Consider the following 27,255-nt stretch of genomic DNA (forward strand, 5'->3'; position numbering starts at 1 on the left):
TTAATAAAGGTCGCTCTTTACATTAGTCAGATCATTATTTTTCAAAGACAACATCATTTGTTTGTGCGTGCTCAGAGCTGGATATATTCTGGTTATATTCCTGATGTCAGTAGCAGTGGCATTTTATAAGAATAAGATCAAACCAACATTGCTAATACAGCACAACTTGGTGTGTGTGTTGTGATATTGAGGTCAGACTGAGGCAGATAGTCAATATCCAACTGAGAAATGATGGCTTGTGTTTACCGACTTATATAAACAGATGTCTACTTTTAAATACAGTTGGGAACACTTTCACTGTAATCTTGCTGTGGTCCTCCTCTGTTCTGATTGGATAAGAAATTGTTTTTTGCTAAGGCAAGCATCAATGTTACTCATAATTATGGTTAGATATTTGTTCTAAAAAAACTAAACTTAAGGATTAAACTTCAGCGTGTAACTTTTTCCACACTGCTTAGGAACCTCAAATCATGTGGCTTATTTAATTTAAAGATATTCACCTGGCAGATAATGAAACAAATGAAACATCCCACTGACTTGCATGAATGGATGAACCCAACCTAGAAACCGCCCAGAACACTCTAGCAACCACATGATAATACCCTAGCAACGAACTAGTAATGCCCTAGCAACCACATAACAATGCCCTAAAAACCACCCAGAAATTCCCTAACAACCACCCAGAACACCGTAACAACCACATAACAATGCCCAAACAACCACTAACACACCAGCAACCACCTTGCAATGCCCAAGCAACTGTCTAGAACACTCTAGCAACCACATAACCAAGCCCTATCAACAACTATCAACACCCCTGCAACTATCTAGCAATGCCCTAGCTTCCACCCAGAACAACCAATAACAACACCTCATCAACCACCTAGAACACCCTAGCAACCATATTGCAACCCTCTGGCAACCACCCATGACCTAGCATAATTGCAGTGAGTCTTCCCTAACAATGCCCTAGCAAACACCTAGTACTCCCTAGCAACCACATAAGAATTCCCTAGCAACCACTAACAACACCCCAGGAAACACCTAGTAATGCCCTAGCAACCAGCTAGTACTCCCTAGCAACCACATAAGAATTCCCTAACAACCACTAACAACACCCCAGCAAACACCTAGTAATGCCCAAGCAACTGCCCAGAAAACCCCAGCAACCATATAACAATGCCCTAGCAACCACTAAAGCCACCCCAGCAACCACCTTGCTAAGCACTTGCAACTACGCAGAACATTCTAGCAACCACATAATGAACAAGTAACCACTAAAAACACACCAGCAAACACCTAGCAACCACACAGAACACCCTAGCAACTACTAACAACACACCTGAAACAAACAAGCAATGCCCTAGCAACTACCCAGAACATAATAGAAACCACATAACAATGCCTTAGAAACCAATAACACCCTAGAAACCACCTTGATATGCCCTAGCAACACCCTAGACAAACCTAACAGCTGCATAGCAACGCCCTGGCAACTACTAAAAACACCTCAGCAACCACCTAGCAATGCCCTAGCAACTGCATAGCAACGCCATGGCAACGACCCACAACCTTGCATTATGGAGGCTGGTTTTGCATGGTTTTAAACATGTGTTGTTATATTAGGTAGTTTTATACAGACATTGATGAATGTATTTAATGGCAAATCATATTAATGCATCAGTACCTTGATTGTAGTTGCATGTTTTGCATTGTTTCGATTCGTTTGCTGTCCTATATCTTCACTTACTGAACCCAGCTGTCTCTCAGAAACAAAGCAGCCGAACTCATGCTTGTTGTAAACCTGGCAAACGGCCTAGCTTCATGAATAATTAATGAGATGATAAAGAGCTCTTTTAATCATGATTTTCATTGTGGCCCTTTTCCCTTCGTCATTCAATGCTCGCTCAGCACATACAGTGTGTTTGTGTAGGTGTGTGTTTGCATAAAACATTGTCGGTCTGCTCATCTGTATATGTTTTCACTGTTACGGCCCTCCTGTGGCTAGTATTCGAAGGAGAGGTCTGTCGCTCAGATTATATCATCAGCAAATGAATCTCACCCTCTCATTCATCATTTTGTAGCTTATGGTCATGCTGCCACCCTCTTTAAACTTTTCACTTGCTTTGAGGTCACAATTTCATTCATTACCCCCTTTGTACAATGTAGCCATCATTTATAACTAACAATTTCACTTTGTTTTCATGTTAGTGCACAATGAATCATGTAAACAAGCCAGTAGTGACCACAGAGTTCTGCCCTCCAGCACAATATTAGTTCACATCACTAGTAATGAACCTATTTAATATGAATAGGATTGTGTATTCCCAATGTAATGTGTTAGAGCTTTGCTTGGCTGGTTTATACTGCCTACATACAACCTAGCAACCACCCAGAACACCCTAGCAACTGCGTAACAATGTCCTAACAACCACTAACCCAAACCTTAATACCCCAGCCACCTCCTACCCCAAACTTGCTGCAAACTTTCCAAACATTTGCCTTAAATGACCTTTGCTGCAAACTCTTCATTGTGGTCAAAGATTTTCAGAACAAATTTAAGGTCATTTTTAAATCTTAAAAAGTAACCTCTGAGTAATATTTAACCAAATTAAATGAATACATATAGTATTAATACATACAGCCTAATGAGGGTTTATAGGGGTACTCTCTGATTACACAAATTATTTGATGTTAAAAAAAAGAGATCAGCCATTCCTAACAGAGGTCATTTGCATATACTATTCTTAAAGGTACAGTAGCAAATTATGGTAAAATGGCCTAAGAACTTCATTAACATCATAAGTGGAACTCAGGAATGAAATAAAATGATCTAAATTTAATTTGTGACCCTTTTAAGAGTTAGTCATGGAAAACTGAAGAAAACAAAAACACATCTGTCCTTTTTTATTAACACTAATGTAATAGAATAACATGGTCTGTGGGATATGATAATACTTGGTATGGTTGTAGTGCAGGTTATTTATGTCATTGGCATGGAATGACATCAGGAATTTCCCAGTGCTGTACTGGTGCTCAGCTGTTTTAATTACCCAGAATGCACTGTTCAGCATCAGGCTGCAGGCGGAAAGAGACGGTTTCAGAAGATTTGTTTTTTGCTGGTGTAAATATGGACAAAAATGAATTAAATTTTCTTTACTGACCTTGGAAGAGATTTCATAAGGAAAGTGTTTCACCGCGGTTCAAATGCACTTTGGATCGCATCATTTATATGTTTAAATGTTTTCCATCTGAAAGGACTGAATTTTTAATGAAACAAATGACAATAAAATGCAAAGTAATCTCTTCAGTAATCAAAATACATTTGGAATGTAATTGTATTCTAATTAACAATATTTAAACTGTAACTGTAGTGGTGGTGGTGTAGTGGTCTAAGCACATAACTGGAAATCTGGTAATCAGAAGATTGCTGGTTCGAGGCCCACAGCCACCACCATTGTGTCCTTGAGCAAGGCACTTAACTCCAGGTTGCTCTGGGGGGATTGTCCCTGTAATAAGGGCTCTGTAAGTCGCTTTGGATAAAAGCGTCTGCCAAATGCATAAATGTAAAATATAAATATATTCTGTTACTCCCCAACACTGTGTATTGTGCAGGCGCTGCTCGTGTCATAGTGAATAAATGCTCTGTTCTGTCATCTACTGCAACACGAACGGCGTGTGTGATGTTCTTATTGTGATACTTTTAGCATACTGTATGTCATACAGTCACTGTGAAGCGTGAAGCACATGCAGACAGTAAATTAATTAAACTGCATCCTTCTGCAGTTAAATAAATAAACTAGGGCATATCATGGTTTTAATTTGATTAATTGGACGTTCTACCCTTCCCCAAATGTGTCCAATTCATGAGTGAGCATTTGTAAGCAGTCACGTGTCAGTCAGCAGCGCACATTGATAGAACTGAGCTGCACTCGAGAGTATCGGTACTGCAGAAACGCTGGTACCATGACATCTTTTTTATACACTTTTACATCAATTTTAGGTACTTTTGACATCCCTAGTTAGAGGTATGAAGTTTGATCATTAAACTTAAGCTACAGCTCCACTGCATGTATTTATAACTCTTCCCAACACCAAGACAGATAATAAGAGATTTGTTTCATAGAGCCCAGATATGATTACCTAACTGTGGAGAGCAAGGAACCATATCTCTCCATGTCTCTTTCTCTCAACACCCTTTATGGAGACAGAAATCAATGCTAGCTTTCTTAAAGGAGGGATTTCTCAACTCTGGTGGGTCGATTTGGATCTGTGAAGCTTTTCGAGCCGAATTAATGATACAAGACAACATGGTGATATATCAGCTCTGGTCTGTGTTTAGTGTCTTCAATTAATCTCAACATGTATGGTTGCAGGAGCAAAGGCTTTAATGAATCTCCATAAGCCATGAGAGGCTGTGTTGTTATGAAACCCTGTCACGAAACCCCTTAAACATAGCTTTTTGCTTTCATGTAATGGTGGAAACAGAGATACGATTATGACATAATTTGTCAAGGAATAGTTCACCCAAAAATGAAAATTCTGTAATCATTTGCTCAACCTCATGTTGCTCCAGATCCGTTTCTGTTGATGCAATTGATAATGAGAAACTTCGTTTTTTCACTCATAAAAGAATGCAAGTAGACAATCATTGTTCCTTAATCTTCCATGTCAACTCAATCGGAGGTCACTGGCTTAACATAATTTATTTGGCCATTTATAAACATAATATAAATGATAATAAACGCCAAAATGTTATGGCCTCATTAATCCATTATTTTGTAGAGGGAGTTAAAAATAAAAAATTTCGACTATGATTTGGGAGCAAAACAAATAAACCTTTGAAAGGTGGCAGTTTCATTTTTTACACTGAGAAAGGTTGGTCAATTACTAAAATGAGTTGACTTCAGCACCCCTTGTTGCATAATATGCCAATGGTGGAGCCCAAAAATAGGGAAAACACTTTTTTGTGTTATTTTTCCAGATGTATTAAAGATATTTTTAAGCCCCGGTATGGTTAAATCCCAAAGATATGCGGCTCTCAATGTGGATCCACATGTAAATTGTTGAATTTGACACATTTGTTGGAAACCAAAAGTGGGTCACATGCAGGGCTGGACAGGTAATCTGGCATACCGGGCATTTTCCCGATGCCGATGCACTTTGGAGGCGATCAGGGGAGGACTGGCCATCGGGAGAACCGAGCGGGCCGAAACGTGCCAAATGTGCCGTGATAAGCTAAAATTGAGCTGCCTTTTTATGCAGAATGGACCACAAAGGACCCCGCTCAACAACTTTTGGCTAACCAAGTTTTGGACCAGTTGCCATGTAAAATCCCGGGCCGATTTCTCTTCCCAGTCTAGCCCTGGTCACTTGGTATGAAACTAGTTTTGCTTGTCCTACAAAACAAAGGTCTCAAGTATAAAATATAGCTGAAAGCTTATAAGCACCTAAAATAGAGTGTAAGTGGGTTAAGATGGGCAAGGAGGAGGCGAGAACCGGCTTGTCAATATAAATAATAATTTAATGAAAACTTAAACCAAAGCACACAAACATAAACACACACATGACGGACATGCCTGTAATTCTCTCTCTCTCGAACCGTCGTCACCGGCCGCCTTTATCCCTCGCGCGCCCCATCAGGCCGAATGGGGACCCGGCCCCGCCCCCCCCCCCACTCCACACTCCTCCCGGCATTACCTCAGGCCGGGGTGCCACCGGCATGACATACACTCCCCCCCCCCCCCTTTTCCTGGGGAGGGGCGTGCTTTGCGCCCCGTCAGGTCATCCCCGCCTTCCTCGACCTGGTAGGAGACAGGAGGGGAAAAACAACAACAACAACAAAAAAAAATAGGCGAGGGAAAAGGCCAACACAGTGCGACAGAGAGAGAGAGAGGAGAGAGAGAAGAAGCTCAGTCACCGGTTCTCTGATGTACCGTTGCGTGGTCCTCGAACACTCCGCCACCCCCCCGGCGAACCTCCGACTCCAAACCACCGACTCCCACAGAACGCCCCTCCACTTTTCTGGCGGCACCTGGGGACATTCCTCTGCCCCTGGCAGCGGCCCTACCGCTCCAGGCGATCGGAGAGTTACTTCCCTCCTCCCCTCACGGACGGCGGTCTTCCATCGACCCCTCCACGTTTCTGGGGGATGGCAGGGCAACGGCTCCATCGCTCCAGGAGGTCGGGGAATCCTGTCCCCACTCGCCCCACGGATGGTGGCCATTCCCCGCATCCGGGCGGTCGGGCTACTCCGGCAGATGGCAGCAGTACTCCCTGGGTGGACGGCAGTGTCGAGGACTCTGTAACGGGCATCCCTCCTCCTTCCCGGGTTTTGGCTCCATTGTATGGGGGTTATGATGGGCAAGGAGGAGGCGAGAACCGGCTTGTCAATATAAATAATAATGTAATTAAACTCAAAACAAAAGCACACTCATGACGGACATGCCCGTAATTCTCTCTCTCTCTCGAACCGTTGGCACCGGCCGCCTTTATCCCTCGCGCACCCCATCAGGCCGATTGGGGACCGGGCGTGCGACATTCTAGCCCAGCCCCCCGCTCCACATAGAGCTAAGGTAATATCATTTTATTTGTTTATTTTTAATAGATTTTATTATATTTATGATAGTTTGGTCTGCATAAATAAAAATAACAAGCAGCAATTACAGTGCCAAGCAAACCATCAGCATTTAAGGAAATATGATTGGACATTTCTGATAATGATTTTAAGAAAAAACATTAAATAAATAAATATTCAAGATAACTTTTGATCAATAGTTGGCACTGTCACTGAATTTGTGTAAAGTGTCAGGGTATGAAGCCAATGAGACACAAAAATCCATGTTAATACAGCAAAGCATCACCGAGAGACAGCCTCACAAAGCTATTTTAGACCGGTCTATAGTGTTAGACAAGTCTAAAATTTGCTCATAGACTAGTCTAATGCAATTTAGACAGTTTCACAAAAGTAAAGACTGACTTAATTTAGACCAAAAAAATTAGACACCTTACCCCCAGGCTAACTTAGGTCTAAGACTCTATGTTACCTTGGCAACCAACAGTAGCAATCAGTTACATTACAAACAGCCAAAAGAAAAGGGAAAATGGCTCATAATTTGTGGTTTGATGACGACGTTATGGAGAGAGCTATGAGAAGGGAAAGGGTTTTTAGGGACCGCAGTAACCTACTGGAAATATATAATAATGAGGACTTTATCGGTCGGTTTCGTTTGCCCAAGGAAGCTATACTGAGTCTGACAGATGAATTAGCTGAAGTACTGAGCCCTGCCACTTCAAGAAGCCACAGCATCCCAGCAGTGCTACAGGTTTGCACTGCGTTGAGATTTTATGCAACAGGAACGTTTCTGAATGCTGTTGGTGACACAGTGGGTCTCAGCAAAGCTTCTGTGTCACGGGTGGTATACAGGGTATCAAGGGCACTTTCAAATAAGCTCCCTCAGTTTCCAAACCAACTGGCTGAGCTGAACAGAGTCAAAAGAGGGTTCTTCAGCATAGCAAGATTTCCCAATGTTGTTGGAGCAATTGATGGGACACATGTCAGAATCCAGGCTCCAACAGCTCATGAACATTTGTTTGTGAATAGAAAAGGATATCACAGCCTAAACATTCAGGCTGTTTGTGATTCTGATCTCCGGTTCCTCAACTGTGTGGCGCGCTGGCCTGGATCAATTCATGACTCTCGAATTCTTCAAAATTCTCAACTTTTCCGTGCATTTGAGCAAGGCATTATCGATGGGGTCCTGTTGGGGGACTCTGGCTACCCTCTAAAACCTTGGCTCCTAACTCCCTTCCTGAATCCTACTACACCTGCACAGAGAAACTACAACGCAGCACACTGTTCAACTCGTAACACTGTAGAGCGGGCATTTGGTGTACTGAAGAGGCGTTTCCATTGTCTACATGGGGAATTGCGAATGGCACCTGACAGAGTGTGTAACATCATCTGTGCATCACTTTTTGTTATGAATGTCCCTTAGATGACACATGAGCGAATTGGACTTTCGGCCTAGGAGAAGTTCGAAAATGTAGGTTTTCAAATATATTCAAAATGGCATACAGGAAGTATGGCTAGTTGTGGCAAATTGAGTATCAGTGTACGTGGCGTGACCCAACGAATCTTAAGATAGCAGTCGCAGAAATAGAAAAAGACATCAATACCATGAGCATTAGGTAATATGTCTTTTTTGACCAATTGCATTCGGATTTCAATGAGAGGGTCTCTGATTTTTTTTACTTTATACATCAATCATTACATTAGTGTGTTTCTGTATGATTCGCGTGTTGCTTAAAGTGCAAGCAAAAAGTATTATAACAAAATAAATGCATGAAAAACGCAGCGCATCATTGTCTGTTTTGATAAATAGTCATAGATGTCAAATAAATAAAAAATAAGGGTAACAGATTACATCAAATAAAGTTAATATTTATAGCACCAATAGATAAAAAATCATGTGCAGGCTAAAAGATCCATGTTAAAACAGAGCAGGGTCATAATAAAATCTTTTAGTGGTGTGTAAAGGCGGTGATACACATTATACGGAGGCACCTCTGCTAGTCATGCTCGTTCACGAGAACTATTTTGCATCTATTGCAGAACACACTGTGAAAGTTTATATGTTTTATATTTTCATGTGTGTCATTGGCTAAGTTCTGTTCATAGTTAAATTGTTTTATGGAGAAATAACGCATTTTATGGGAATAAAAAAGTAACATTAAGCTGTGTATTGCACATAATTATTGCTCAATGGGGCAGTGTTATCTGTTCATGAGATGGAAGCCTGAAGGTCAAATCTGTTCCTGTGCCTGACGGTTCTGGTGCTCAGTGCTCTGTATTGTCGGCCAGAAGGCAACAGTTCAAAGAGGTAGTGGGCTGGGTGAGTGGGGTCCAGAGTGATTATATTCAGCACTTTTCCTCATTCTGGAGGTGTATAGTGCTTGATGGGAGGGCAAGGGGGAACCAATAATCCTCTCAGAAGTCCGAACTGTCCTTTGTATTCTTCTGATATCCGATTTCATAGCTGCACCAAACCAGACAGTTGTTGAAGTGCAGAGGACAGACTCAATGACTGCTGTGTAGAACTGTATCAGCAGTGCCTGTGGCAGGATGAACTTGCTCAACTGGTGAAGGAAGTACAACCTCTGCTGGGCCTTTTTCACAATGGAGTCAATGTGGGTCACCCAGTTCAGGTCCTGTGAGATGGTAGTGCCCAGGATCAAAAATGAACAAAACTCTGCCTGTTACATCAGACTGTTCTCTTGTTCTTTTACGTTTGAAAGTTGCACTCACGAGACAAAGCTTAAGTGTACCAAATTTGGTAATAATATCTCAATCCATTTAAAAGTTATAACCATTTTAGTCAAAGTGGTCACGCCCAATACGTTTTGGTGTACCGTTTGACGCTAAATCAAAAGTTGGTAACTTTTATATTGGGATTCTGCTGAATCTTTCTGCACTGGTTTGGTTGGTTTGTTAAACGGCCTAGGACGTATAGCCGTGGCCACAAGTATTGGCAGTGACAACAATTTTGTGTTTCACAAATTTTTCTGCTTCAGTTGTTGTGGTGTTGATTCACATTGTTTCTAGATTATTGTGTAGAGTGATCAGATGCATTTGAAATAATTGCAAAAAGCTTCATTGGCCAAAGAAATTAACTGGCGGAGCCAAAATTGTCTGGAGATCAAACTATTCATCATGACTCAAGGAATCACTGGAAAATTGTATTTTGTTTTTAGCCCGTAAAATGACCTTTATTCGTTTATCAAAAAATTATAATGCCAAAAACTTGATTTACGTGAGTCAAAAAATAAACTGTTACTAAGAATAAGTAACTCATGTGGCTCCTCAGTTAGTGCAATACATATATATAATTTTTGGATTTCAGAAATGTATATCTGCAAACAGGGGCAGACAAAGAAAGCCTTAAAGACTCAAATTGCCACAAAGTAACCTTATTTTCTGCATTTTTTATCAGGCGTTAACTTTATTCTGCAAGCTGCACTTCAGCTCCCTGTGTTATGAATAAATTATGCAAATGACTATGCACTGGTCATAGCTTTAGGTATGCAGATTTAATATACACTGCTGTTATTGTATTAACTTGCATTTATTTGTCATTTAGTGATTATTCAGAGCTCATCTTATACTTAATATGTTGTCTTTGGTTGACACATTATTATGATTTGTATGTCAAATAATTAGGTCCACAGGAGGTACAAACGTTATGTATTTTAATGGAAATGTGCTACAATGTGTAAGTAATTTCAAAGTTAAATCATTTAATTTTTCTAAATTAAATTAATTGAATATTCACTCTTTAATGGGGTCCGCGTGGGCATGCTGTAGCCCCGGGCGGCTGCCTAAATTATCCAGCGGCCCACTGGGAATACTCCCAGTGTTCCTTATGGCCAGTCCGCCCCTGTCTGCAAAGCTTTTGAATGCATCAACAGGGGTACTGACGATACATACTGTATGTTTATCTTTCTTCAGAAAAATAAGATCAACATTTCAGATATGGAAGCTTCTTACATTTGGTTGATTTGACATGGAATAACACATTTTTTTTTAGACCTCTCATTGATACATTTCTGTTGTGCATTTCTAATTTGAATGTATCCTGAACTTAAGTGAAGTTTAAACACATGGTCCCGATGGTTACAAAGTGACCTCCGTCAGCAAACCAGCATGCATGACGGAGTTTCTGCTGAAACTTTACTTTGTACGGCAGGCACAGATGGTGCGGTTTTGTTATGACATTCATCCCACTGTGTTTTGAATGTCTAAGACAAATCAACCTCCAAATACAAGAAAACTAAAGAAGAGTCAAAGTATCTGATGAAACACAAAGTCGGGATAAATCTAACCAATGAGCTGAAGAGAGGCGACAGTGACTGCCCACTTTTCATTGGCATTGGATCCGGATGTATTTTTCTCATTCGTTTTCTCCATATGCGTGTCAAAATATTTTTCATACCAAACCATCCAGCTTCATGAGGAGTCATAATATTATATTCGGTTTAAGCAAATAAGTATTAGACTCCTACATCTTCCATGTGGGTGTTTATAATGGGGGCTGACCCTATGAGGTTAAATCCCAGAGAAATGAGGCTCTCAATGTGGCTCCATTCGAATATTGTTAACTTTGTCCCATTTTCAATACTCGAAAACCAAATGTGGGTCACATGGGATGAAGCTAGTTTATCTTGTCCAACAAAACACAGCTCTGAAGTACAAATAACGTTGAAACGAAATGTAACTTAATTTATTCATATAAAAACAATGTTAAAGTCTCCATTTTTTCAGAGTCCAAAAATACACTCATATTTTGAATAAGTGACACATCGCTCTTTAATCAGTGCAATACCTACATCTAGTTTTTGTATTTCAGATATGTGCATCTGCAAAGATCTGGATTGCATCGTTATGGGTTCAAGCTCCAAAGATGCTTTTTTATTACGTATTCTCTTTCTGTCTTAAAAGTGTCTGGGTATCAGAGGTTTCAAATCGTAGAGATCCCAAATTTGGTGGGATTGTCCCATATGCTCTGCACTACACACACACAAACACACAGACACACACATCCATCTTACACTAGGTGGCGCTATTTGAGGTAACTCCTTTATTGTAAACAATTATACACATGTAATCTGCCAAAATGTGAACAAGTAGCTTCGTAATGATTACTCTTTTCCACTTAAGGCATATCTGGTGGTAAGAATATGAACATTTTAGCCAACATAGACACTCAAACATGCATAATGTTTGAGCTGGTTCAGATGCATAAGATTTGACAGGTGCAGCACCCCAAAATCTTTCTGGGAATGAAGTGATTTGCTCATGGCTACAGTAGTGTCTTGAGTGGGGCTATTGATTTGAAGAACGTTCAGCTTTCTTTCCTGCTGTAGTGCTCATGAATACAAGAATCTGATACTTTTTACAGAAGAACACAGGAAGTTCAATCTTCTACAAGCCTTTGGTTACTAGTGTGCCTCTTTATCGGTCTAGCAAAAGTTATGAATTGATCATACTTATTGGACAGTAAAAGCGAACACTGCAATTTATTTTAGATTCCTCATCAGCATTTTTGTATATCAATATTTTGTGTTGTATTTGTATTGTTTTCCATTAAATATACAACATACTGTTATTCCACAGAATTTGTTTAGGGTTTTTCAAAATCTCTAATCCAAGACTAAAATTCCAAGGAGGAGGAGGTTACCCCATGTGACTCTTCCCTCCCTAGAAACCGGGCCAATTTGGTTGCTTAGGAGACCTGCTGGAGTCAACCAGCACACCCTGGATTCAAACTCACGACTCCAGGGGTGCTAGACAGCGTCGATACTCGCTGAGCTACTCGGATTCCGATCATGTGGTTCCTGTGGAAATACAGTTGTATTGCAAATTCATGTACATTTGTAATTTGATAGTGACTCCAATTAATCAACTAGTACTTGCTGCAATGAAGCTTGGTACCTTAATCCATAAGAACTACGTATGGGCGGTTGCTTTGGTGTTGCCACCCTTCATAGTCTGCATAACACCCTCTTGCCACACAATCAATACAAATCTAGATCTGCCCCTGCTGTCTAGTTATTATGTTGAGCTGTTTCATGTGACGTCACTGTATGATCTAGGGATGCTCCGAACAAGATGTGTACAGCAGACACCGATCACTGATCTTCAGGTCACCTGATCGGCAGATACAATCCCGATCATTGAACCTTTTATCAGGATCTCTGTCATAATATTGGCCTGGTTGTACAATATTTTCTCCCCACTTAAATACCAATCAGCTTCTGTCTGTGAGGCACTATGCTGTAGAAATACAGCCTTCCTCATTAATTGAGTCACTATTTACCGTTACACTCTTTACTTTTTAAAGCACTCATGTTCTTCTTTGCAGCTGAAATAAAAGAAAGTGCATACATCTTGTGTTAAAAGCTGAGATACATTATTCTAAACATTATTCTGCTCTTTGACACAGAAGATTTAAAGCACAATTAGAGCCTTTTCAATCTGCATGCCCAATATATGACTGTATGATAATATATGTTTTGAATTAACGAGTCAGTGATTGTCCCATTCAAAGATCCTCATCAGAAGCACTTCATTTCCAAGTTATCTATCAAAGTCATCATATTTTTTTGTATCTCACCACATTTGCTCCTTTTGCCTGCTACATTGTAATGAATCTAAAACCCTCTAACTTAGCTCCTGGAGGTTTTGTCACAACTATGTCAATATTGAGTATTTCTGTGTTCATCTTGGACTGGCAAACACCATAATGTAAAATGTAGCTCAACACATGTACTAATCTGCATTTGAAAATGTTTAATCAATTATTTATGAAACAGCAATCACTATTCCATTATTAATGAAACAGAGGCACCTGAGCCAACTATACATGCTGAGCTGTGGACTGAAGCATGCTCAAGTGTTCATCTACTGTACCTGAGAAATCACTTCTGACCATCGGAACTTGCGGGCCATTTCGGCAATTTCTGCTGGAATGGGATGAAGTTGGAACCGCACCTGCTACCTGCTGAGCCTGGTTCCCGCTGGGCGAATGCTTCATTGTAGCACTCCAAAATTGAACCCATTTCCATCATAGTGCTGCACAATGATGCCTTGCAATCCAAAGATCCAGAAATTGTGTGGATATTTCCCTGTTCCCCGCACCAACTTTGGACACTAAAAGCTCTGTGTTCTAAGTGAGCTGTCTACCTAGACTACATTTAAAGGTATCATAGGTGTGCCTCCAACATGAAGGTTGTTTTTGCAGATTATATCAGATTTTCTTACCCCATTGGCAAATAGTGTTTTCTGGATGTCACATTTTTCCCCGCAGCCATAATATTTGTGATTAACAGTAGGAGGAAAGAATGGTGGTGAATGGAAAAACACCCTTAAAATTACATTTATATTTACATTTATGCATTTGGCAGATGCTTTTATCCAAAGCGACTTACAGAGCCCTTATTACAGGGACAATCCCCCCGGAGCAACCTGGAGTTAAGTGCCTTGCTCAAGGACACAATGGTGGTGGCTGTGGGGCTTGAACCAGCTGTGGGGCTTGAACCAGCAACCTTCTGATTACCAATTATGTGTTTAGACCACTACACCACCACCACCACATTTGATCCATGCCAAGTCCCAAGAAAGGTTTATACATGTCTAAAGTCAGCACAAATATTATCACATTTGACTTTTGCGGACATTTAAATATATTTGATCCACAATTCATCTCTGTACACGGCTACCGGTACATCACCATAAAAATATCTTATTAAGAAGATACAAATGTTTGTGTTGTTTTCTGCTTTGATTTGGTCATAATATTACAAAATGTCTGTGCTGATCCCACTGCTGCCACAGTGCCGTTTAGAATTGTGAGGGTCTATGAAAGTCAATGTTGGGGTGTCTGCAATCATTTCTACCGTTTTGAGCGTGTTCAGCTCCAGGTTGTTTTGACTACACCATTGAGCCAGCCATTCAACCTCCCTTCTGTATACAGACTCATCGTCATGTTGGATGAGTTGTACAATATTAAGCCTGGTTCATCAATATTACGACAAACTGATAACCCATAGGTGCAATTAAACTTTACGTGACATTTTTGGTTATTGATTAATTGTCGTTATTTGATATAATTATTGTTATTCATCATTTTATGTCAATTTTATTTTTTCATTATATTTAATACATTATATTGTGGTATCTTAATATTGTGTAAAGAATTAATATATTTAAGAATTCCTTCCCTGCCTTTTCATTTATTAGGATTTTAATAATCAGTTAATTTTAAAGTTCATTTTGCACTTGTTGCTATTTGAACTTTAATGTGGGGAACACACGCTCTCTTATGAGGGCAAGAGATGGAAGGAAAGCTTAGATTGAGCACGTTTCTTGACTACACTTTTATTTGAATATCGCTTTTCTAAACACACATCGTTTCAAAGCAGCTTTACAGAAAATTAAGCATAACCAAAAAAATGAAACTGTAATATCTATAAAGTCTTACATTGGTAATTGTGTAGTTTGATTAAATATGATTGTAAATTGTGTATACAAATTAAATAGTTAAATAATAATTGTATTTATAACCCCAGTGAGCAGCTGAAGGCAACTGTGGCAAGGAACACAAAATTCCACAAGATTTTGGTTAATGGCGAAAAATAACCTTTGGAGAAACCAGACTCACTGTGGGGGCCAGTTCCCCTCTGAGCAGCTTTGGGACTCACTGTCTGGTTTATCTTCTTCCAGCCTACAGGTAGAAACTAAAACCTGTAGTAAACCCATTTTTCTATGGGTTTTAGTCCTCTGTTTAGCTACACCATGGCGGCAAAAGCCACGGTAGAACTTGATTTAAATATATTGAATGATACGTGGAACATTTGCACAGCAACTATAAATCAAATGTATAGGAAGCATCAACAGACCTTTTTTTATATATTTTAACAACAGGGCAGTTTGCCAACTCTTTTGAGGTAGTGTAAAGGTTGCACAAGCCCTGATGTTAACCCTATACACAAGGCAATGCACCACGACAAAAGAAACTTCTCTAAATCCATAATATGAAAAAGGACGAGAGAGATAATCATAGGACCATTCATAAACAGTGAAGTCAAGAGCACAATCTGGATTATCCGAAAAGCATTGATTTTATCCTTGTTCACAGCCGCTTTCTGACCGATGTTGTCACCAGGTCCAGGACGCACCAAAGCCCTCAGCACCATCAAGCAAGTGTACAGTTTTATGATAAAAAACACAATGAATTCTAACAAAAGTGCATTATAAAGTTTATCAATAAGCCAACTGTTTGATGCACATAAAACAATGATCAGAATCCATCCGACGGCAGAACAGGCAATCCTGTATTTCATGGGTTTGAGCTTCAGGAAGATCAGAGGATGTAAAACTGCTAAGTAACGCTCCACACAGATGCAACTCATAAACAGGGGACGACCGACCCACAATACCAGTACAAAAAAGGCCAAACCAAACTCACAGTCCATACAATTGAAGAAATATGCTTGTATATAAAAAACAAAGGAAAAATAGAAGATGACCTCAACAATTGCCACGTTGAAAATGAAGATTTCGGTGGACTGTCCACGAATCATCTCTTTCACTCTCAGCCACAGGACGTAACAGTTTGCTGGAAGACCCAAAAACAGGATGACGCAGAGAAAGCTGATGATAAAATAGGAGGGGAAATTGAAGCAAGCATCGGAGTTCACCAAGAAAATCACCAGCTGGCATGTTGAGGTGTTTGGTGCCATAACTTGTTTTTTTTTGGAAATCTAAGAAACCAAAAACTGTTGGAAAGAGACAAGATGAATTAGAAAAGTAAGAGTTAACATTAAGAACCAAAGTTAAAAGTTTTTAAATAGTTATAAAGAATATATTTTCTCGCAAGGAGCACCTTTTTCTCTTTAGAAAGTGTCCTTGAATTTGTTTTTCAGTCTTTCTTTACTGCACACCCAAAAGGACGATACCGCAGCTCGCTGGTAGTTTGATTCCAGACGATTGAGATGAAAGTGTGCCTAAATATGGTTTGTTTGGCACTGCTTTAAAGTTCTGATTTTGACTTACTGAGCAGTTTTCCATGTTGCACTTTGTTTTGCAATATTCAAATTGTCAAACCCAAGAAAGGCTGTATCAGGCATGCAAATGACAAAGCAATTCATGGCAAATGCACTGCTATGTCAGGTTTAGAATGAAACCTGACATTGAACTTTTTCTACTTTCAACATTCATTGACATAATGCATAAATAACACCAGAAAGTGTTTGAACAAACTAGTCAATTTCCTGCTAAACAGGTTGAAAAATAAAAGTGCTTGGTGACGTTACCCAAAAAGGAAAGTCATTTCAGAGGAGAAGAAACATTTGGAATAATGTGTACCAATAAATGGTTCAGAATAAGATCATGAGGGGCCTATGATTTCCATGTGCGGTAAACACAGGCAGAATCCCATAATTCTGTCATTCAAAATGGGATTAACTATAAAATGCAGAATGTCTTGGTAGTTGACATATCTGGGATCAAATTAATGTATGAATGCACAATTAATCAAATGAAATGTTGTGATGTGTGATTACTAAACCACAAAAGGCTGAGATTTCATTAAATAAATATACAGTCTGCATGTGCTTCAAACTCAACGTGTTGTGCATTCTGAGATGCTGTCCTGCTCCCTACAATTGTACAGAGTGGTTATCTGAGTTACCATAGCCTTTCTGTCAGCTCAAACCAGTCTGACCATTCTCCATTGACCTCTCTCGTCAACAAAGTGTATCCGTCCGCAGAACTGCCTCTCACTGGATGTTTTTTGTTTTTGGCACCATTCTAGAGACTGTTGTGAGTGAAAATCCCAAGAGATCAGCAGATACAGAAATACTCAAACCAGCCCATCTGGCACCAACAATCATGCCACAGTCCAAATCATTGTGTTCAAAATGTTGTCCCCATTCTGATGGTTGATGTGAACATTAACTGAAGCTCCTGACCTGTATCTGCATGATTTTATGCATTGCACTGTTGCCACAATGATGGGCTGATTAGATAATTGCATGAATATGTAGGTGTACAGGTGTTCCTCATAAAGTTATCATTGAGTGTATATAAAAAATTCAAGATTCAGACTAAACTACACCAGCTCGCTGTTCCCACGTCTATCTGTCAGTGGATTACCAGCTTTCTGACGGACAGGCAGCAGCTAGCGAGACAGGGGAAATTCACTTCCAGCACCTGTACAATCAGCACTGGTGCCCCTCAGGGATGTGTGCTCTCCCCACTACTCTTCTCCCTCTACACCAATGACTGCATCGCCAATGACCCCTCTGTCAAGCTCCTGAAGCTCTGCCTCATCTGAGATTATGATAAGTCTGCATACAGAAGGGATGTTAAACAGCTGGCTGTCTGGTGCAGTCAAAACAATCTGGAGCTGAACACACTCAAAATGGTGGAGATGCTTGTGGACTTTAGGAGGAACACCCCAACATTGACCCCCCTCACCATTCTCAACAGCACTGTGGCAGCAATTGAGTCATCCAGGTTCCTGGGCACTACCATCTCAAAGGACCTGAAGTGGGAGACCCACATTGACTCCATTGTGAAAAAGGCCCAGCAGAGGTTGTACTTCCTTCGCCAGTTGAGGAAATTCACAAGCTTATGCAAACCGGGGTTCTGCAAAGGGGAAGGCTAAGCAGCCCGAAGGCTAAGCAGCTCGAGCTTGTTGGGTTTGCCAGGTCTTTTCAGGTACAAGAAAGGCTGCACAAATCCTGGCATTAACCCTAAACACATGGAAGTGGACCAGGACATGAAAAACCTCTCAAAATCTATAATATGGTAAAGCACAAGAGAGACAGTTGGAGGACCATACATAAGCACGGCAGACAGCAGCACCATTAAAATGATCTGAAAAGCCTTGGTTTTATCCCGGTTCACTCCCTCTTTCTGCCTGATGATGTCACTGGGTCCAGGACGCACCAAAACCTTCAGCACAATCAAACAACTGTATAATTGCCCAGAGACAAAGATGAGGAATTCTGACAAAAGGAAATCATAAAGTCCAAGACACCAATACTAGCAATTAAGCTTTTAGCTAATGATCAGAATCCATCCGATGGCAGAACAGGCAATCCTGTATTTCATGGGTTTGAGCTTTGGGAAGATCAGAGGATGTAGAACCCCTAAGTAACGCTCCACACAGATGCAACTCTGATATAGGGGGCGACCGACAAACAGAACCAGTCCAAGACAGGTCACGCGAAACTTGCAACTAGTAAAATCATAGAAAAGCTGTTTTATGACCAAAATACAAAATAACTCTATAATAAGTGCCGTATTGAAAAGAAGATTTCTGTGGGCTGTCCTCACATCATCTCATTTACGCTCAGCCACATGATGTAACAGTTTGCTGGAAGACCAAGAGCCATGTTATCGCCAAGAGAGCAAGTGTACTTGCGTTACTGGAGTTCACAGAGTAAACTGATGGCATGTTTGTCAAGACATTTGTTACGTTCCACGTAGACATACCTAGATTTTTTTAAATCTGTCAAAGAAAATGACAAGAAATAAGGAAGAGGAAAGCTGCATTAGAACATGAGTGGTGTTGGGTACATGGGTACGGACGAGTGGTGGTGGCATAGTGGGCTAAAGCACGTAACTTGTAATCAGAAGGTTGCTGGTTTGATCCCTACAGCCACCACCATTGTGTCCTTGAGCAAGGCACTTAATTTCAGGTTGCTCCGGGGGGATTGTCCCTGTAATAAGTGCACTGCCAAATGCATAAATGTAAATGTAAACATAGCATACAATAAAGACTGTTTTGATGTTTTTATCAGAATACATTTCCTTACAAGGAGCCACTTTTTTCTGCTTAAGAAAGTTTGATTTATTTTTCTTTCCAAATAGACAATGGATGTAGAGTTTGATTCTAGTTTCTAGTTAGAGGTGGATTCTAGTTTGACTCCGGGCATGTCGGATAAAGGTGCAACTGAATATGTTTTCATTTCACATACTGCTGAACAGCTTTATAGTTCTGATTTATGACTTTCTGGAGAGTTTTTGACAATTATTTTTGCAGTTTTGCTTTGATGGTAACATTCAAATTTGATTTACTCAAGCCCAAGAAATGCCATATCCGACATGCAAATGAAACAGCAATTTATCGTGTTCCTATTTCACAGGTTGAGGATCATTTGGCCCATTTATGCTGTAAATATTTTAGAAATATTTACTGTATGAATGTACTGAACTTAAAAGGCATTTTCACACCAAATCTGATGCAACTAAATGAGATGAAAATTTTTGGCAACATGTTGATTACCACAAAAATGTATTCTTTAAAAAAAGCACATACCTGGGTTATAGTGAGACACTAACAATGTAAGTGAATGGGGCCAATTAGTAAACATTAATATGCTCATAGTTTCAAAAGTATAGCCACAAGACATAAACAATATATGTGTGTGGCAGGGCGGAGGGCGGGGCCGGGTCGTGATCCTACACACCAGGTCCCGTATTAGGCTAATCAAGCCTTCGAGAGGGATAAAGGTCGACTGCAGAGGATCGTGTGGGAGAGAGAGATCGTTTATGGACATGTCCGTCATGTGTGTGTGTTTGTCTTTTGTTTAAGTTGTTAATTAAAATATTATTTATATCGTCAAGCCGGTTTTCGCCTCCTCATTTCCATTGATCACTTTACACTGGTGCCGAAACCAAGGAAGGAGGAGGGATACGGCGTAGTAGAGTTCTCGCCACTACCGTCCACCCCAATGGAGCAGCCGCGGCCATCTGCTGGGGGACGAGGAGCCCAGCCGCCTGGAAGAGGACGATGGCCGCCGACCGCGAGGGGAGAAGGGGCTCCTAACCGACCGCCTGGAGCGCTCAGGGCCGCTGCCAGGGGCGGAGGAGTCCCCTACCGGCTGCTGAAACATGGCAGGGTTTGAGACCGCCGACCGCGAGCGGGGAGGGGCTCGCTGCCGACCGCCTGGAGCGGGAGAACCGCTGCCAGGGGTGGGGGAGACCCCTTCTGTTCCCCGAGAACGTGGCGGGGCGTTCCGTCCGCCAGGGGCTGGAGGTCTGCCTCTGATCCGCCCGGAGACGTGCGGCTGTCGTCCGATAGAGGGTGGAGGAGTGGCCGAGGAACAAGCTGTGGCGTATCGGAGAACTGGTGACTAAGAGTTTTTCTCTCTCCTCTCTCTCTCACTGCCGCTCTGTGTTGGCCTTTTCCCTCTCTTTTAAATTTTACAGTGTTTTTTGGGGGGTACTACACTGTTACAGGAAGTACACCCCCCCAGTTTAATTATATCTGTTTCCCTCCCCTTGTCTTTTGTTTAAGTCGTTAATTAAAATATAATTTATATCATCAAGCCGGTTCTCGCCTCCTTTCCATCGATCACTGTACAATGTGTTAACATGATTTTAGAGCAGCGTTTCTCAACGGGGGCGGTACCGCCCCCTAGGGGGCGTTTGGACAGTGTTGGGGGGCGGTGTGAACGAGGCAGCAGAGAGGGGGGCGCTCAGGCACAAATGGGGGGCGTTACTCAGAGGTACTCAACAGGCGGCCTGCGCAAAAATCTTTTCAGCTCTTCTCCTTAGCCTATGTCTTCGTCTTGCTCGGATTACTGCTGCCAGTTCACCAGGAGGATATGCCAGGAGAGCCGCTTCCTAAGTTACACATGCTTTTAAGAGGCGGAGAATTTTCAGCGCAAAATAGAAGCGCGCTTTCACCGGCTTTTTCTGTACATAACGCGGAATACATAATTAGGCGCATAATTAGTGCTCAGGGCTCACAGTAATGACCGTAATTAATAAAAAATAAGTGGCTGTTTTTGACGTCGTTTTTTCTTCGGTTCAGTTCAGGTGGCCGAGCTGTTGTCGTCTTTGTTCGTCATTTGAAATCAAATGACCGTTTGTAGGCTATTCAAATTTGAAGCCTAGTATATATTGCCTTATTGAGTGCGCGAACGACCGCTGCTTTTTCATTGGCCATTTAGGTTAGTTACGTTATTGTTCACGTGATTGGTTCATCTTAAAAAAATTTGTGTGTGAGCCTGAATTTGTTTGAATTTCTAAATACATTTGCAATACCTTTCAAACAATCCATGTGTTTTTGCATTTTTTCCAAACACAATATTACTCAACTTGAGGCTTTTACATGTAGTTTAAATACAATAAGAAACTTCTGTTGCAGTTTTTTTTTTTTTACCAAAAACTCAGGCTTCAGGTATCAGTGTTGCAATTGTTTGGCTGTAATAGTATTTCTGAAGTGTTTTTTTTTTTTAGGGGGGGCGTTAAGAGGATCATGAAGAGGTCAGGGGGGCGTTTGTTCAAAAAAGGTTGAGAACCACTGTTTTAGAGTGATAAAATCACTGACTAACCTCTGTGTACATATATCCAATTTTACAACTATGTTGCAATAAAGACATAATGCCATAAACCCTGTAATCCAGCAAAGAGGACGATTTAAACAACTTTACAGCTACTCAATACTTGAGTTTTAACAGATGAATTAATGTAAGAGCTTTTATACATTTATAAGCTTCACGTTTCTGTCTTTTAAATCCTCCAAATATTGTCCCCATTCCGACCATGATTAAAGTCATCTTGACATCTGTTGTGCATTCATGGGCGCTATGAGCGATACTCATTCACAGTGTCTTGTGTTCAAACTTGCATTCAAACATAATCACAAAGTTTGTAAAATTGTTAAGGTCTCTCAAGGTGTGATTTCCACTGTATTTCATAGGCAGTGTGATTGAAAGTGTGTAACGTTTAATAAATGAACAGTCACACTCGACATCTGCGCACACATGTGCATGTTAGACCAGATGTGTGTGTGTGTGTGGGTCATGTGTGACATCCATCCATCAGTTAGTCCTAGTTAATACTAATGTGTTGTTTTTGTCACGTCTATAATTCTGAGAAAGCCTCTGAAGAGTATCTGTGTTGGTGTTTTTCCAATAGGTTAACAACATGTCGATTGTACCAAGTGCTGACTCAACGGTAAGCCACTGCTACCCAAACATTTCCAGATATGGAATTATAGACATTACTGAAAAAGGATTACTATTTAAAAGTTCCTCAAAGACAAACTTCATTTGATTAATTTAAATTGTAGACCCTTTCTCAAAAAATCCTTCTTGAGTTTAACTAATGTTTGAAACATCTATTAGCTACTGGAGCAGGAACGGCACAAGATTGCCAAAGATCCCAATGCCATCAGAATGATTGTTAAAGTCTTAATTTGAACCTGATTTCACTCATTTGTGCCTACCGCTGCATTTCCTACTGGAAACAGAACAAAAGTAACCACAGAGGCAGCAGGAAAGTAGTATTTCATGTTGAAGAACTGAAGCATAAAGAAGTGGGTTAGGAAAACTCATTAGTATTAATTGAAATGCAAATGAAGTTTGATGATTGTAGTTTGAAGTGTTCGACTCTGCGCTGGCTATCCGGCAACCTTTAAAGTTTTTCTAAAGGCAAAAATGTTCATATCATTCATGAAGACAGAAAAGACACGCTCTAACCTGTAAACAGCATTTTCACTGTCTGCAGGACTTGAACTCTGTGCAGTCGATGAAATGTTGTTGGGCCATTTTATAATTCTATAATGTTTTTGAATAAATTTGATCATCTCATATTTCAGTGCAATGAACTAAGAGTCCAGATAGACATTCATTCTTAAAGTGTGCATGTACATTTTATAATGTTGGATAGACAAATAAAAAGTACAATATCAATATATTGACAGCATCTAAAATGTTTTAAACTGAACTTTTCCAACATTTCCATCTAAAAATTTTCAAAAATGAGTTGAATTTTATAGTATATTTAACCTAAATGTATTAGATATTGATTCTTTAATTTGTAATAATATCCATTGGCTGCCATGCTCTTTTGTCAGTGATGCACTCCTAATTAAAAATAATGGGTTATTTTTCTAGATGAAGGTATTACAACATCAATCACAATTCAAAATGGCCCTTAAAAAATTCAAAGATTTGACATACTGGAACTTTTACATTACTTCTACAAAAATGTAATGTGACTTTTGCCTTAGGAATAACATCTTAAGCGCTGTTTATTAAAGTAATTTGGTGTTTGTATATTGCGGTAACACCAGTGACATTAAAATGAGTGAAAATAGTTTTCATGCTAAATGTTAATTAGAACTTTTTCTTAATTAAAATGTATGTTAAAGATACTACACAAGGCAAAATTTTTGACATGGCAAGAATGACGCTCCTGTTCTATCAGCTCCGTACGGGACTAGAACCGGTGTCTCCGGCATGGGAGCGGGTGCGCTAACAAGGAGGCTAAAGGCTTCAACCTCTAGCGACAGTCGCTGGTGCACCTCATGAATTCAGGAGAGTGAGGTTGATACAAATTGCACAGCTATCTATCAGCTGGCCACCGTTCCACTCACCCCCCTAAACCTCACTCCCATCCGGGTCACGGCACCATTGTGACGCTCCTGTTCTACACGCTCCGTACGGGATTAAAACCGGCATCTCCGGCATGGGAGATATTTTGCATGTTTTTTTCTTTGCTAACAAGTGGACCGTCTGCACCTCGTTTATTGACACAGCGTGGGTTTGCGCACAGCCATTTCTTTTTTCAATTTGAAAGTCGCGTGAACAAATGATACTGTGCTAACAGTAGCGCTGTTGCTAACTTTAAAACTAGCGGGTTGACGATGGGTAGTGACGATTCTCTCTGAACAATCAGTGATCTGCAGGATTTTGACGTCACATTTAGTATCGACTCGGCTCACTTGGAACCTCGACCCCAAAAAAGCGAGCTGAGTTGAGTCGAATTGTACCATGTAGTGGAAAAGCCCCTTAAGTGTAAAATTCATTCTTTCAAAATATGCATATAGGAGAATTTTGTATCTTCATCAAAGCAAGTAATATTTCAGTTTTAAATGTTTAATCATATAACAATATCAACAAGAAAATAGCTTTGTTATGACTCCGACTCTGAATATCTCCAGTCATGATCACAGATTCGTCAATGTCCATTGTAAACTCAAATTATAACATTCATCCGCCAGAAGAGCAGTGCCAAAAAACAACTGATGTAACGTGTTCTTCTGCAAATTGCTTGCAATGTTACGTTTCAACCACAGATGTCGCTAGAGAGCACAACGTTAGGTAGTGCAGCTTTAAAATAATTGTCATTACTAATGAGATTATATATATACTACACTGTATGTACTTAAGACTTTGTTCTATTTTTGGTTCCATTTTTGGTTTGGTCCAAGCCATGCAAGCTGTCACTCAAACCATACTAGACTTTTACAGAAAAGTGAACATGGATACTGTATAAAACACAAACATGCGAACACCTGATTGGCACACAAATGTATTTATGACAATTGCATTTAAATGTGTATAATTCTTCAGATTGTCCATGATAATAATTGTAATACAAAGTAATTACAGCAACCAACAATTTATCACATCGCTGTTCCAATTCCTGCATTGTTTTGTTTGGGGGTTTTGATTTATTCAGTATCTGCTCTGTGCCAATGGTTCCTCTTACACAGGATGTATTGTGTAAAGAATGGTTGTTGAGATGTAGGATCTATTTTCAGGCTTCAATAAAAATGATGACAGTCAAACAACAAACAAGAACTGAGAAAGAAGGAGCTAAAATTGAGGGTGTTTATCCATACAAAAGTTAATGAGGGAATGGAAAACAGGTGAGGACAATCAGGAATAGATTGTAGGGATGAGGGCAGTGCATACTTGTACAATGTAGTCTGGAAAAACACTTGAAAATAAGAGTCCTAGGAAACATGAGGGAGACAGACTGTGACAGTTTGGGTGAACTATCCCGTCTAAAGACACACTCAAGAAAGACAGAGAGGTTCTGCTTTGTGATCGTAGAAGAGACTTTCTGACATTCTATAATCTGAGAAACAATTACAGTAACAGCATTAAAACGAGAGGGAATTTTGGAGTCATTCAAAAATGAATCCAGCAAAGATTTAAAATGTAACTCAAAACATTTAATGCATCTGTCACCTGTCCAACTTCCTCTTGAACACTCACCTGACTTACGTGTGCTTATGTGGTGCACGTGCAGAATGAATCGTGAAATTGAGTTTCTGTGGTTGAGGAACTTTGCGAGGAACATGGGAGCTCAACAGAGAGAATCACATCGAATCAGAGATGAATGTGGGTTGGAGAGAACTTGCGAGTTGTAGTGAAAGAGAACGTGTGTGTGTGTGTGTGTGTGTGTGTGTGTGTTTGAGAGTTTAATTTGCCCCAGAGAAATGTGCATCCCTCATCTGTAATTACTCTGGTGATGGTGCAGCGCTGGTAAAACGCAGTGTGTGTGGGTCAGACTTTAATAGTGAAGGTGTTATTGGCTGAACCCAGCAGAGGGAGAGAGACTTCATATGCACTGAATATTTCATGTCGTATTTCTCTGTTTTACGCTCAGAGGAAGCTCGTCGGTTTAGATGGCAGTCTTTCACACATCACAATCTGCACAGATGTAGTGTATGTAGGACAGCAAATGCAGGGATTATTGTGTGATATTTTTGTTTTTTTATTTGACTAGAAAAACATAGGAAAGAAAGAATCACAAATAAGATATCTTTAACATCCAAATTGTTTCTCCAAGGCAACGTTCAAATTAAAGGGAGAGCAAATGGAGATGAAAATCCTGTTTCACTTCACACACAACCTGGTCTCATAGCATCTTTTTACTATACGTGTATTTTTGTAAAATGATTTTTAAGTGTACCTACTGTATCAGCGCAGTGTCCTGTTCAAATAAACACAATATTTGATGTAAAACAGCAGATTATCAGTTATGCTATTTTATGACTTTAAAACACTTACTATAGCACATGACTTGTGATACATATTAAGGTAGGCAATATATTTGAATGTTTGCATTACATAATCAACTACTTTTTCAAGCTTGTATATATATATATCTATATATGATTTATATAACCAAACTCTGAATGAAAGGAAGCCATTATCCCAGAATGCATCTGTCATTATACTTCAACTACACCACCTTTGGGTTGTTTGTTAGCTTGGCTGTTTTGTTTGAACCACATCTAGCTGTTGTAATGAGCGATAGCGAGACAAACAGACCGAAATGCAAAGGAACATTTTAAAGGATTTATTTACAATAAATGTGAGCAGTCACTGTGGATGTTGAGGAATAGGTTTGTGGAATCCTCCGTTGAAGCTTAGTGAGGTGCAGAATGACGGCCAGCAGGGTAGGGCGATCCAGCAGCTGATGCATGGGCAAAGACTAGGCATCCTCCATGGAAACCCAGCTGACACGCAGCGAACTGGAAGGCAACCACACACCCAACACGTGGACAACCTACAGATACATGAGTCAGGACCAACTAGGCAGAGAGTGTGAGGTTAGTTACTACGCACCAAACAATAATCTAGCGAGATATTCAGTCAACACTGAACTACGTTTAACATTCAATCAAACAATCCAGCAGGTGCCACTCACAGTTTAAAGTTGGCATGATCAGCGTTCCCATGGAAACAATCAGGGTTCCCATGGAAATGCTGATTCCACGTGCCAGTAGCACCTGAAACACATAAGGGCGAAAATGTCAACACGCTTGGAACAAAAAAAACAGAACATGGAGCATGAGTGTCTGGATCCCGACACAGACCAAAACCGAACCAGACAGGAAGTCAGGATCCAGACACCATACCCCAGATACGAAACAC

General features: G+C 40.4%; 2 protein-coding genes across 2 annotated transcripts in view; both read left to right on the forward strand.

The window, feature by feature from the left end:
• The window catches only part of dlgap4a (discs, large (Drosophila) homolog-associated protein 4a), a 178,017-nt gene that overhangs the window by 54,336 nt on the left and 96,426 nt on the right, over positions 1-27,255 (forward strand). The window lies entirely within an intron of this gene.
• Positions 7,104-7,997, forward strand: LOC127618967 (putative nuclease HARBI1). Its single transcript, XM_052091673.1, has one exon. The coding sequence runs from the start codon at positions 7,104-7,106 to the stop codon at positions 7,995-7,997; it is 894 nt and encodes a 297-aa protein (XP_051947633.1).

This window comes from Xyrauchen texanus, chromosome 25, assembly GCF_025860055.1.
Source record: "Xyrauchen texanus isolate HMW12.3.18 chromosome 25, RBS_HiC_50CHRs, whole genome shotgun sequence".
NCBI lineage: Eukaryota > Metazoa > Chordata > Actinopteri > Cypriniformes > Catostomidae > Xyrauchen > Xyrauchen texanus.